This window comes from Rhinolophus sinicus, chromosome 3, assembly GCF_057876585.1.
Source record: "Rhinolophus sinicus isolate RSI-liver-muscle chromosome 3, RSI-T2T, whole genome shotgun sequence".
In the NCBI taxonomy this organism is placed as follows: Eukaryota; Metazoa; Chordata; class Mammalia; order Chiroptera; family Rhinolophidae; genus Rhinolophus; species Rhinolophus sinicus.
In genome coordinates this window covers 170,860,175-170,872,461 of record NC_142503.1, presented here as the reverse complement: position 1 = coordinate 170,872,461, position 12,287 = coordinate 170,860,175, and the positions used below count along the sequence as shown (strand labels likewise).

General features: G+C 57.9%; 1 protein-coding gene across 19 annotated transcripts in view; it reads right to left on the bottom strand.

Moving 5' to 3' along the window:
* Positions 1–610: 610 nt before the first annotated feature.
* The window catches only part of PLEKHG3 (pleckstrin homology and RhoGEF domain containing G3), a 39,147-nt gene continuing 27,470 nt past the window's right edge, over positions 611–12,287 (bottom strand). For 5 of the 19 annotated variants that reach the window (XM_019733324.3, XM_074327365.2, XM_019733315.3 and 2 more), the window contains exons 5-19: positions 12,174–12,220; positions 11,915–12,065; positions 11,710–11,841; positions 11,326–11,508; positions 11,096–11,188; positions 10,765–10,851; positions 10,469–10,502; positions 10,030–10,128; positions 7,820–7,909; positions 7,391–7,429; positions 6,944–6,966; positions 6,119–6,439; positions 5,520–5,633; positions 2,478–3,876; positions 611–1,960 (exon numbers count right to left, since the gene is read on the bottom strand). In XM_019733324.3, coding sequence (XP_019588883.2) covers positions 1,227–1,960; positions 2,478–3,876; positions 5,520–5,633; positions 6,119–6,439; positions 6,944–6,966; positions 7,391–7,429; positions 7,820–7,909; positions 10,030–10,128; positions 10,469–10,502; positions 10,765–10,851; positions 11,096–11,188; positions 11,326–11,508; positions 11,710–11,841; positions 11,915–12,065; positions 12,174–12,220 — 3,546 coding nt within the window. In that variant the 3' untranslated portion in view covers positions 611–1,226. The remainder of the gene's footprint in view (positions 1,961–2,477; positions 3,877–5,519; positions 5,634–6,118; positions 6,440–6,943; positions 6,967–7,390; positions 7,430–7,819; positions 7,910–10,029; positions 10,129–10,468; positions 10,503–10,764; positions 10,852–11,095; positions 11,189–11,325; positions 11,509–11,709; positions 11,842–11,914; positions 12,066–12,173; positions 12,221–12,287) is intronic. The other 14 variants (XM_074327362.2, XM_019733319.3, XM_074327363.2 and 11 more) reach the window with 10 other exon arrangements.

The following is a 12,287-nucleotide window of genomic DNA, read 5'->3' as shown; positions in this document are numbered from 1 at the left end:
GGCCCAAGCCAGAAGAAACAGGGCAAAACAAAGCTAGTCCACCATGGAGAAAAGGCAGAAAACCCAACTAGAAATAACGAGGCATTTTTAGCCCTTTTGAATCAAAGACACTTTGGAGAATGGGATGAAAACTTAGGATCTACCCCAGAAAAAATGTATTTGCACTCTTCACCCAGTTGCAAGCCACCTTAAGACATTTCTAGGCTTCAAGTTTAGACTCCTCACCTCCGAGGATGTCTCCTGGGAGTGAGAGGGAGAGAAGAGTAAAAGGCACCAGACATGGGAAACTCCTATTAGAAAAATGTTCCATTCACCGCGCCCCTCTCCCCCCCAACATCCCCCCCCCCAAACTTCTTTTAGTCCAACTTCGGCCCTTGAGAAAAAGAGCTAAAGGCTGGCATGACGCCCCTGCCCCCATACAGGATGCTGTAGACAGAGAAGTCCACGGGAGTAGACTAGCAAGAAAACAAGTCCCTTCCTACACCTTTCAAACCCCCGCCACCCTCCCCCACGAGCACCCTGGTGCCCCAGCAGTCCATCTCCCCAACACCCCTGGCCACGATCAACTCTCCCCACCCCAGCCAGGCCCAGTAAGGAGGCCACACACAGATCAGTTGGTCAGCAGTGGTTATTGCACCATTGGCAAATAATGAAATGTGTATACATTAGCGACAACCACAGGGGCAGCAAGACAACCCACAAAAGTACCTGAACTGAGTCCGTTACATTCTTTACGGGAAGGGAATCAACAGACGCACACGCGCGCGTGCACACAAACACAACAGAATGGAAAGCAATAAATTATGGACCTCGTTCCCACCTGGATCCTAAGAAAAGGCAGTTAAAGAGCAAAACCTCCCCAGGCCAGCATCCCGTCTCCTCTGGCCGGGCTCCTCAGCCTGGCAGCGGCCAGCCAGCGCTGGAGGCCTGAGCAGGGCTTGCTCTCCCTGGGAAGAGGTGAGCTTAAATATTGGCTTCTTACCAGAGAAGAACTAGGTATATGGAAGGGAAGTGGCCACACTGGCCTCACAGTCTGGGCCTGTGGAAGTCGTCGTGAGCCTGCAGGAGTGCCAGCACGTTCACAGATGGCACTTGCTGAGTACAGCAGAGCATCTTTCCAGGGCACGGCCTTTCTGAGGGCCCTGGGTAGGACTGCTGTGAGCAGGGTGAGCCCCGGCTTGTGGGCAAGTCTGCCAAGGTTCCTCCCCATCCCCCAGGACTCAGGCTCAACCTACGGAGTTCAAGGCCTGGAATTTCTCCCTCAGGTTTCTCACTCTGCCTTGCTGGCTTGGGTCCACTGGCTCCCGGGGACCCTCTTCGTTTGGCCGATACTCTGCAGGCATCTGCAAATCCTGGCCCTGCCCTACCATGGCTGCTAGTGAGCTCAGTCCCTGCCCGCTGCCCTCTTCCAGCCCCACAGCGGGGGGAGGCAGGGGCCCCTTCTCCATGACGATCACCCGCTGGTTGTTCTCCAGGGTGAGGTCCGCGGTGACGTACAGGGCCTCCTCTGCGTCTGGCCCACTTTGGGGCAACACCCCAGGAGGCTGGGCCTGGGTGGCCTCTGGGCTCGCCTGGCCCCGCCTGGCATTCAGGCTGCAGCAGCGGCCTGCCCTGCCCAACAGAGAGGGCTCCACCATGTTTTCTGGCACCGAGCGGCTCCTGTTGACAGGCAGACCTCGGGGCCGGCTGCCCTCAGCCTGCGCTGCCTCATCATGGGAGGCGTATTTGGAGCAGAGCTCTCGGACATCAGGCCAGTTAAAGGTCTCGGTGTCGAAGGGGCTGAGCGGGCTTCGAGCAGAGGTCCGGGCTCCAGGCGAGCTGGTCCTTGAGTTGGCAGCAGAGGGGCTGAAGGAGAAATGCCGTGGTGACGTCTCCCCAGCAGAGCAGGGCTTAGGTGGGCTGTGCTCCTGGTCCAGCATCTGCTCATGGTTGAAGAGGGACAGCACTGGCTTTCTCCTACCTGTGAGGGGAGAGAGAGCTGCCTGAATCACTGGGCAGGAGGAGAGGAAGTGAGGGCTCTGAACCGCCTTCAGCTCACTTCCCAGGCAAGGCTGATTGATGGAATTTTGGTGGGTGATGGAAGAGACCTCTCATTTATCATCTATGGCCCCTTTATCAAAGGGAAATGGAAAGAATAAAGAAAAGGCAGTGGACAAGGGGTTGAGAGTCAAAGGAAGAAAGACAAGATCTTCTGCTCTCCTGGAGAAGAGGGTCATGGCCACATTTGCTCCAAAAGTCTCTCTGCTGCACAGGAAAGGCTGGGGGAGGGCAGTAAAAGGGCTCAACCAGGGCTGCACGAGTGGCCTCGAGGCATTAGACCAGGTGCCAGGGCCTCACCCCAGCCTTTGGTTTGGGGTTGAGCCCTCTCTTTAGTAGAGGTTATTTAGGGATCCTTTTCCCCCAGAAGCCAAGTGGCTCCTAAAAGGCGCTTCTGCCCCAGACCTGCAGGAGGGGCCCACTCCCCACCCCTGCCGTACCTTTGCCACCCGGCTGTGCGCCAGCCTCCTCCCGCAGGCGGGGAACGGTGGGAGCTGCCTTTTCCCACTGCAGTGGTGGCCTGGCTGCCACTGCCTTGCTCTTGATCCGGAGGCTATATTGGCGGGCCAGCTGGTAGACCTTGTTCTTGACTCGCTCGCTCACGTGGCTGTCCATCATGTGGGAGAGCTGCACAATACGGGGGTGCAGCGGAGACAGCACCTCTCCCTGGGAGCCGCTGCTCAGCTCCTTCACCAGCTCCTTCAGCTCCCGGGCCAGGTGGGCTGCACTGGGCCTCTCAGTGGGGGAGGCGCTCTCTGGTGAGGCAGTGGCCGACTCCTCGGTGATGGCCCCCAGCTCGTGCCCCTCCAGGATGAAGAGTGGCTCATGCAGGTCAAAGCCATTGGCCTGACCGTGGCCTGGCCCCTTCCGAGGGCTCCCCCTGGAAGCCTCCATCCCCTCCCAGATCTTCACAATTTCCGAAGATGGGCGGAACTCAGAATCTGTGACAGGAGCTGGGTCCCCAGTACCCAACTGACCTGGTCCTGGGAGGTCAAACAGGACCCATGACGCTGGCCGGGAGCCCACCTGTCTCTTGTGCCCTAGTGGAGCCACTGGCTCCGGGTCTGGCCTGGGAAGGCTGTTGAACCTGGAGACCGAGTTTCTCACCAGGCCTTTGGGGATGTAGGAGAGGCTCTCCCGGCGCCGGATGCTGAAGCCAGCGTCGTGGTGCTCTGCATTTTCGTAGTAGCTCTTGATTTTGTCCAACAACAGCCGGTCTTGGGTAGAAAGCATCGATTCCTTCTTCTTGCAGGAAGACCTGTCGGGCTCCGCTGGGCAGCCTGGGCCTGGGGGCTCCGTCCCGTTGACAGAAAGGCCACTCTCTGTGGTCATCCCCACACACAGGTCCTCTTCTGGGGCGAGCGGAGAGCTGAAGGAGTCTGTGGTGCTGCCACACTGGGCCGGGCCCTTCTCACTGCCCTCCAGGCTGAGCACACTGCTGCTCCGGCTGGCCAGCCTGGGGGTCCCGAAGCCAGGGGACTTGCCATCCTCCAGTGCCAGGCTGCTCCGCCGAGAGAAGCTGCTGACAAACCGCTCAGCAATGACGCTGGCCTGGTCCAACACAGAGGGCGGCAGGAGGCTCTCGGGCTCCTGGGCAGCCCCCATTTCCTCCTCGTCCTCCTCCTCACTGCTCAGGGCTTTAATGTCCTCGGTGCTCTCAGCCACCACAAAGTCCAGCACGTCACTCGGGTGGTCCAGCCCCAGCAGCTCTTGGTGGGCGGCAAGCTGAGTTTCCAGGACTTCTGGAGACTCTGTGTCTGAGGGCAGCTCCTCGGTGCTGGGACCTTCCACGGCAGCAAACACCTCGGGCTCTGTCCCAGGCTCAGGGTCTGGCTCAACCTGGGACAGCACGGATAACACATATGAGACCCGGGGGATGAGGGGACAGCATGGCCTCCTCAAAGCCCAGTGAGAGGGGGCTGCGGTTTAGGACTGAAGGGGCAAGAGGTCCTCAGGGAGGACGAGATGCTGTCCTTTCCTGACCCTGCAGCTGGGGTGCTGGGCCCATGTCCTCAAACTCAAGGAAAAGTCTAGGAACACAGATGGGGAAGAGTGGTGGCACCCTCTGTGGCAGCCTACCTAGGAGCTACAGGGGCAGATGGAGACATACAACCCAGGGTCGAGCCGTGGCACCAGCACTCCCTGCCCAATGGTAAAGCAGCTCCCAAAAGCCCTAGAAGCTTCCAACATGGTGGGGGGGGGGGTCACTCCAACTTCCCTGCAGGACCAGGGCCTCCCATGGGGCTCAGGACCCCATGCAGGAATCCTGTCAGACGTGAGCAAGGAATATGGCCCCGTGCATGACTCTGCATATGCCCAGCAGACGGGCAAGGAAGGACGCAGGTTTGAGAACACCCTCTTGACCACTTTGAAGGTCATTTGAACCACAAAACTGGCCAGTACAGGCAGCTTTCCAGAGAGGTGTTTAGGGAGAAGATAAGCAAACACCACCTTGTGAGGAATCAGACCTGATTCCCTTTGTTCTATTCCAGAATCTGCACAGCAGGACCCACGCTCTAGGCCTGCACTGTCCCACTGAGGGGCCACCCAGCCCCACGTGGCTCCCGGGCACCGGAAGTGTGGCTAGTCCAAACTGACAACAGCAATAAGGGTAAAATATACACCAGGCGGCAAACATGTCATGCAGAAAACATCTCATTAATAGTTTTTATATGGATTACATGTTGAAATACGAATTTGAATATACTGGGTTAAATACTTTTTTCACATGGTTACTGGGCAATTTAAAATGACACATGTGGCTCACATCCTACTATTACTGGACAGCACCACTCTAGACTCTTATCCAATGTCCTCCAGGCTTCTGTCGTGTCCTGGCCATGAGGCCCACCCTGGGGTCTAGGCCTCATGAACTGCTTCTTGTAACACTGGGAAAGCGTGTCCAGACAACCCACAGACAGCGTGGGTATCAGGAAGGCGACTGTGGGTCTGAGTCACAGACCCAACTCTGATCTCAGCTCTGCCCCTCAGAAGCTACCCAATGTCAGGCACATCACTCAACCTGTCTGAGACCCCCCCCCCCCCCCGGGAGAGCTGTCGCAGAGAACAGATGGAAGAAATAAACAGCAGACACGTAGGAGATGTCCACAAGACATCACTCCACTACCCCTTCGCCCAGGTAGGCACAGGTGGGACTGAAGTATCTGGGATGCTGGCAGGGGCAGGGCCTAACAGAGGGGACCTAAAATCTGGTCACTTCTGCTAACTATGCCCTTTGGCAAGGGACTAATCTGCCCAAAGGAAGGGGAACCTTTGTCTAATTCATAGAAAGGGGCTGTCTGCTCACCAAGCCACGCGCCCATAGGCCAGACAGGCTTTCCTAAAGGGGCGAGAGTCCTGGGGGGCGGGCAATCCTTCTCCCCATGGGCCCAGCGGGACGGTCTGAAAGGCCAGCCTGCAGACCGGGAGACCTGGGCTCCAGGCACCACTGACGAGGCCCCTTCTGTCTGCTGGCCACTCACCTCTGGCAGGGAAGAGACGGACTCAAAGCTCATGCACTTCTCGGCACTGGTTGGAGACCGGCCGCTGGGCCTCCTGCAGCTTGTGGGGCCTTCAGACTCCCTGCGCCCCTTCCCCTGTGAGCAAAGGGCAGTCGTCAGCTCCTGGGAGCTGACCCCCCTGCATCCCAACGCATGTGGCACCTGCTGAGCCCTAAGGGGGCTGGGCTTTGCTGAGAGCCAGCCCTGGACCTGAGCCAGACCACAGTCAATCTGAGCACCAGGCCTAGGGATGCAGAAATCCCTGCCAGGCACGCGGCCTCAGCACAGCCCAGCCCCTGACCCTCCCAGCCCCGCTCTGTGCTGGCTTGTCCCCCTCTCCACTGCACCCCCTCCCCATTAGTCATGCTCATTGGGCAGCACACTGGTTAGTACCCAGTACTGGGACAGCGCATGCCAGGGGCTCACCAGGGCATGACCGTGAGTGAGGGGTTAAGAAGTGCTGATGTCAGGAGGAAAGGAACAAGGACAGAAGGGTGGGGAGGGAGGAGGGGGGACCTCAGATGGACATGCACATGCCAGGGAACATGCAAGGAGGAGGGGAAATCAAAGAGACACCTCACCATAGCGCCCCGGGAGAAAAGTAAAGCGTTGGCCCGATAGTGCCAGCAGTGGAGGGCGGCCAGCAGGGAGCTGGCAAAGTCGGCTACCTGCTCCGCCACTGCCAGGCTCTCCTCCTCCTCTTCCTCTGAGCCTGGGGGCTCCAGCCCAGACCCCTTCTCGCTGCCTTCATGCCCCGCCAGGTCCTCCAGAGAGACCTGAAAGGCCTGCTCTTCCTCCTCCTCCTGCTCCTGCTCCCGGGCAGCCCCTTCAGCCTCCAGTTGCAGGCCCCGAGTACGGGGGGGTTGCCCAAAGTCCAAGAGAGTGCCAGCACTGCCCGCATGCTATTCAGAGCACAAGACCCCCTCGTGACCAGCCTCTGGGCAACCGCCCCTCCTCCTGCCAGTGGTTGGGGGTGAGGAGGCTTTACACAGAAAGCCACATCTAGATGCCAGCCCCTCGTCTCCATGGGGCCCAGTGAGGATGGTGGGGCGGGGGTTGGTTCTCAAGGGGGAAGCTGGGACCCAGAAAAGCAAGGCAGGACTAGGGCTGGTCAGGAACTTAAGCCCCAGAAAGTCCTGCCTGCTCCAGAGGCAGGGAAATGAAAGAGGATCCAGGTTGGGCGGGCCACCACCAGGGCGCCGGTCCAAGAAAAGGGTATGGAAAGAAGGGTCCCCATGGTGAGGGCCACAGCCTCCGTGACCCTCATGACAGAGCCTGGTGCACAGGAGGTGCTTGGAAAGTATTTGGTGAATGAATGAAGACAATGAGAGCTGAAGGGGCTGGGGGCTGGGCTGGACAGTCCCACCCACCTCTGTCCATCGGTCGCCTTGGCCCACGAGACTTACCTTCATTCCTGCTGCTCTGGCTGCTGTCAACCACCACAGAGTTCCAGCACATGGGTGGAGGGGAGAGGAAGAGAGGGGAGGTTAGCAGGACAAAGGCCTGGGGGCCCCTGGGGAAGACCTCTCTGGGGGATCCTACTCCCAGAACCCTTGCCCGGTCTCCTGGGGTTTGAAAGGAATGACTGAACAGAACAGGAGCCTGGCGGGTGCAGAACAGGGCACAACTGTGCACGTCACTTGTTCCTGCTGTTCCTCAATGAGAGGACGAAAGAGTGTGTGTGGAGGTTAGAGCTCAAGCCTCCTCCCTGGACAGCAAGGGGTGAGGCCCACTTCCTGGGAGGAACAGAGACAGAGTGCCCTCTAAACTGCCCTGGACACCCCATCCGTGGGTCACCTTCCTGCTCCTGCCCTAACGTTTGGTGGGAGTGGCTGTCCAGCCCTCATACGCACCTTTCTCGCTGAGTTGCCTAAGCAGGTGTCTGGTTGGCTCTGAGGAGGAAAGCAAATGGGCAGCCAGTGAGGCCTGGGAGCAGCTGTGCCCAGCCCTGTTCCCACTCCAGTCCATCGCCAGCTCAAAGTCCACTTGGGCTTGGCTCCCTGCGGCCCCAGGGGTTGAAGGAGGCTGCCCCCACACGTACCCATCGGGAAGCAGGGCCAGGGCCACTCCCATCAGCCCCCAGGAGCAGGACTGCCCACAATCCCCGCATCAGCGCACCTCGCCCACAGCCCTCCATCGTGGAGCCATAGCCCGTCGCTCCGCCAACTAGCCTCATCTCTGGAGGTCCTGGCTCCACCTCAAGCCCCACCCTCTCCGCAATGAGCCCATCAGCCCAGGCCAAGCCCCCTCACAGCACCCCAGCTGGAAAGCAGAGGTCGCACCGGACTTTCTACGGCCCTTAAGGCCTGGCACCAGGAAGCCTCGCTGCCTGCTGGGGAGTGTTGCCCGGCTGTACGGGGGCTGACCAGACTCTGGGAACAAGATACAAAACACATTCATTAGGTCGATGGTGTCACCACCTTGTACCCCAGCCTTTCTGGGGACAGACCTGAGACAGGCAGGCAGGGATAAGAGGACACGTGTCAAGGGACCTCTCTCTCAAGCCTTGGCCTTGGGCCATACTGTCCTTGCCTAACTGGCGCTAAGTGGGAGGCCCCCTCTAGACCTGGGGCTGAAGGAAAGTCTTCTGAGGTCTCGTAGCTATTTCCTGGGCAGGGGGGTAAGATCGAAGAACTTTTTTTCTACTGAGATGCACACACACAATCTGGACAATGTAAGGAAACATCTCATTGTTTTTAAAGCGAGAAATATAAAACGCTCAACTCTTTCATTTTAAAACAAGTGACAAATGACAATAGCATCCTACTTATCCATACAGTGCAGTTATCTGCCCATCTCAGCCCTCTGGAAATAGAAAGCAGGAAAGGCCCACAGGCAGAGGACTAACCCAGAGGGCCCAGAGAGGGCCCACGTCCTCCCTCTCAGCGACTTCCTGGCCCGCTTTCACACACACTTCTCACAAGTCTGATCAACTGATTTCTAACAGGCAGAAGTGGGAAGACGGGACACCACGGGCAAGCACGCTAAGACAGATGAGAACGCACACTCTTCAGTGTGAAGATGGACACAACACCTCAAAAGCGGGCTGTCTCTACGGCAACCCACAGTCCCCTGCCCCCATCCTGGGGGCCCTGGAGAGTCTAGCAGTTCAAACTCCACAGTAATGCCGTTGTTCTGACTCCAGAAAAATTCAAAGTTCAAAAGCAGTCAGCATCATCCTCTATTTTAAAGGGTCATGGGTATGAAGCATGTTTTAGAAAGATGTCTCTTTCATAATGGTTAAAACTAAAACACAGAAACAAGCACGTAAGCAAAGCCCAACTCTTTTAGAGTTTCCAGGCTAAAACCTCAGCCATGTGGAAACTTAAGCTCTGAAACGGCTCATTTCCTGAGTGCCTTGATAGCTAGTTTGCGTACTGACGGATGACATGTAATATTACTATTACTATCACCACTACTGCCATCCCTCACTGAACACGTCCGTGTGCCAGAAGCTTCCAATTTAAAGCTATGGCAGGTTAAAGGGGACTGCTAGAGGGACAAGAAAGGAATTATTGAAGAAAACAGAAGGAAGCTGCGAGGGCCGGAGACTTAGGAAGTAACACCGCCAATCTGGGGCTTTGGCATATAGCACCATGAAATTTTCCAACCATGACAAGTTTGCCTAGGGTTCAAGATCCACTGGGAGCAATACCAAACAAAATAAAACCACAAAGCCTTTCTAGACATCTCCTAGAACACCAAAGTCTATACACCAACCCGTGGGTCATGGCCAGTCGACACTCGACGCACTGCAGAGATCCAAGGGACACTGCTCCCAGTCACCCCAGAATCTTTCTCTCCGGGGTTCTCTAAGACACTTCTCACTCCAACTGCCACCTCATGAATACGTTTGGCAGATACCAAGCTGAAGCCGAATCTATCCCTGGGCCTCAGACTGAAGGGCAGAGTAAAAACAGATGTAGAAAACAGACACCCATCACCACGAGAGCTAAGCATAAAAGCAAGGTCTTCTCTTTTTCACTAGATGATTCACTCCAATAACTCCGAGTACATAGCAGCAAGCCTGTCATGGAAGAAAACCCAGGAGAGGAAAATGGAACTTTTTTCCCTGAGACCCAAAGTAAATATTTCCTGTCTGGGTTTGGTGCCACTTGAAGGCTAACTTGTTTTCCCCACGTCCTGCCTCTGCTGTTCCACAGCTGGGCTGGGGCCCATGCATGATGTCCGAGCGTTACTCCTGGCTGACTCCCAGTATTCCAAGTGGTGAAGGAGGGAGGTTTCAGTTGCAGGGGAGCTAAGAAGAGGTACCCAGGCCTGAGCAAACAAGCCTTCCGAGGGCCCTGGAAAAGGTGGGCTGCCCAAGCCTGGTGGGCAAGAAGGGCCCAAAGGTACCTACATGCAGAGAGGACATCCCACACATGCCCATCCTGCTCTTTCCTAGCATTTCTGGAGAGCTGACAGCCAGCGCCAAACGCTGCTGCAAACAGTCCCCCACCTGGCCCCTCTGCCCACACAGCCCATCCCTTACCAGATTGCCGGCGCCCCTGGGGTACGTGGGTGGACTCCTCGTCCTGGGAGGGCCACGCCTTCTTCAGGCGCTCTGGGCTGTAGCGGTACCGACTGGGATCTGCACCCAGGAGAGACAATCAGGCCTTTGGGATACTTCAGCCTTGGCCTGGACGCTGCCCACCCCCAACCACACCTCCGCTGCCCACTCCAACTCCAGGGGCCACAAACGTCCCAAGCTCCTTTCTCGGCCACTTGGGAGCATCAGGCCCCAAGAGTGCCCAGGTCAGCAGTACTGCACCCCTGGTCTCACAGCAGACCCCAGGCCTTGACAAAAGGAGCTGCCCCATCCTCCTTGCTCCCTGGAATGTAAGTGTCAAGCAAGCTTCCCCAGCATGCAGCCTGACCTAGAGCAAGCAGCTCACAATTCGGGACAAAGCAGGCAGAACGTGTCCACTTACAATAGGAATCCATTTCCAAGATGGCTTCCTTGGCCTGGAAGGGAAGGAAACCCACCAGTTACTCTCTTGCCACATGCCATGCCTCCCTCAGCCCACGGACTCGCTCTTGCTGCTCCAGAACACCCCGCAGTGCTGTGCTGAGGCCTGTGGCATCTGCTGAACTGACTCCCACTGTCCAGCGGATCCAATGTCCAGAGGGTGAGGCCCCGGTAGACCCCCCACAGCTGGCTCTGAAGGATACCATCTCTCCCTGTACCCCATCAGGAGCTGGGGGTGGGGGTGCCCCCGGAACCAACCTTCTGGGGGATGGTGGTGTGGTGGTTCTCCAGGATGAGCCTCTTGATATGGTGAGTCCAGTTTCGTTTCTCCTCCACTGTTTTGGCCTGGGAGGACCCAAGGGAGAGGGAAAAGGGGTTACCACATGCCTGGAGCCATGCGGCATGAGCCTTGCTTCTGCCGAGCGGGGTGGGGGTGCAAAGAGGGCGCCTGCTGGGGCCTCTGTGCAGCTACCCCGCCTGAGAGGTGCCCACAGTGACCCCCGCCTTCAGAGGGAGACCCTGAGGCTCAGCAGCTAAGCCAGCAGAGGCGCAGGTCTGCCCCAGCCCGAGTGGCCCAGGCCGCTCTCACCTGGATGCTGTACTGCTGTTTGCTGTGCTTGTAGTGGGTGACGGTGAAGCACAGGGAGTCTCGGGTGCTTTCGATCAGCATCAGGGAGGAGCACTGCGACAGGGAGAGGGCCGTCCAGCACAGTGAGGGAAGGGGCAGCGGGCAGGGGAACCGCAAAAGGATGGAGCTGCGTCCACACCGCCCCGGGGCCGGATGAGGAGGGCAAGGAGGGGAGGCTGTGGCCTGGTTACCGGGATGTGACCCTTATAGACAAAGTGGTCGCCCCGCTTCTTGGTGATGAGCAGCGCTTTGTCAAAGAGGAAGAACGTCTTCTCACTGCGCACACGGTGCAAACGGAACGTGCCCTCCAGGACCAGCTCCCCGTAGATGGTCAGGTCCGGCCCCTTCCAGTTGATGAGCAGCGACTGAATCTCCTGCAGCAGAGAAGCCCCAACCCCCAGGGTCAGGCTGCTCATGACCATCCTGGGGACCGCACAAGACCTCAGGAGGCTCCCAGAGATGCAGCCACCACTGAGTCCCCCAAGAGGAGCCCTCTCCGCAGGACAGCAGCCCTCAGCTCACCCCTGCAGGGCGGCCACATGCCCTCTCCCAAGCCCTGCATCGCCCCAGGGCACCTGGAGTCGGACTGCGTGCTCGTGCCTCCTCTTCATGTCATTGATGTACCAGGCCACGCAGGTCATGGTGTCGATGGCATCCTCCACGACCTCGAAGCCATCCTCTTCCTCATCGAAATGCTTGGCAATTTCCTGCGTGGGAGACAGGGGCTGAGCCCAGGCTCCAAGGCCCCGCCCCGCCCCAGCCCCCATGTACTCGGGTTACCTGGAGCAGCAGGTGGTACTTCAGGATGCGCTGCACTGGCTTCAGCAGGTAGGAGCCCAAGGGCAGCGAGTGCTGCAGCAGCTGCTGCCGGTCCCGTAAGAACTTGGCCTGCTGCTGGTCCCGCATGCACTCCGTCAGAGCGGCCACAGAGCTGGGAGTGGGGAAGGGGCCGTCACCACCTGAGAAGGTCTACATGGGAGGCGGGGTGCTCCAGACTCACCAAATGGCTCTGCCTCCCATCTCCACCCCAATTACTCACTTGGGGTAGTTGTTGCAATACTGGGTGTAGATATCGAACTCTTGGCTCTAAGGGTACACCAAAAAGAGTGATTTCAGGGAGATTCCCATTTGACTATAAACCCAGGTGAAAACC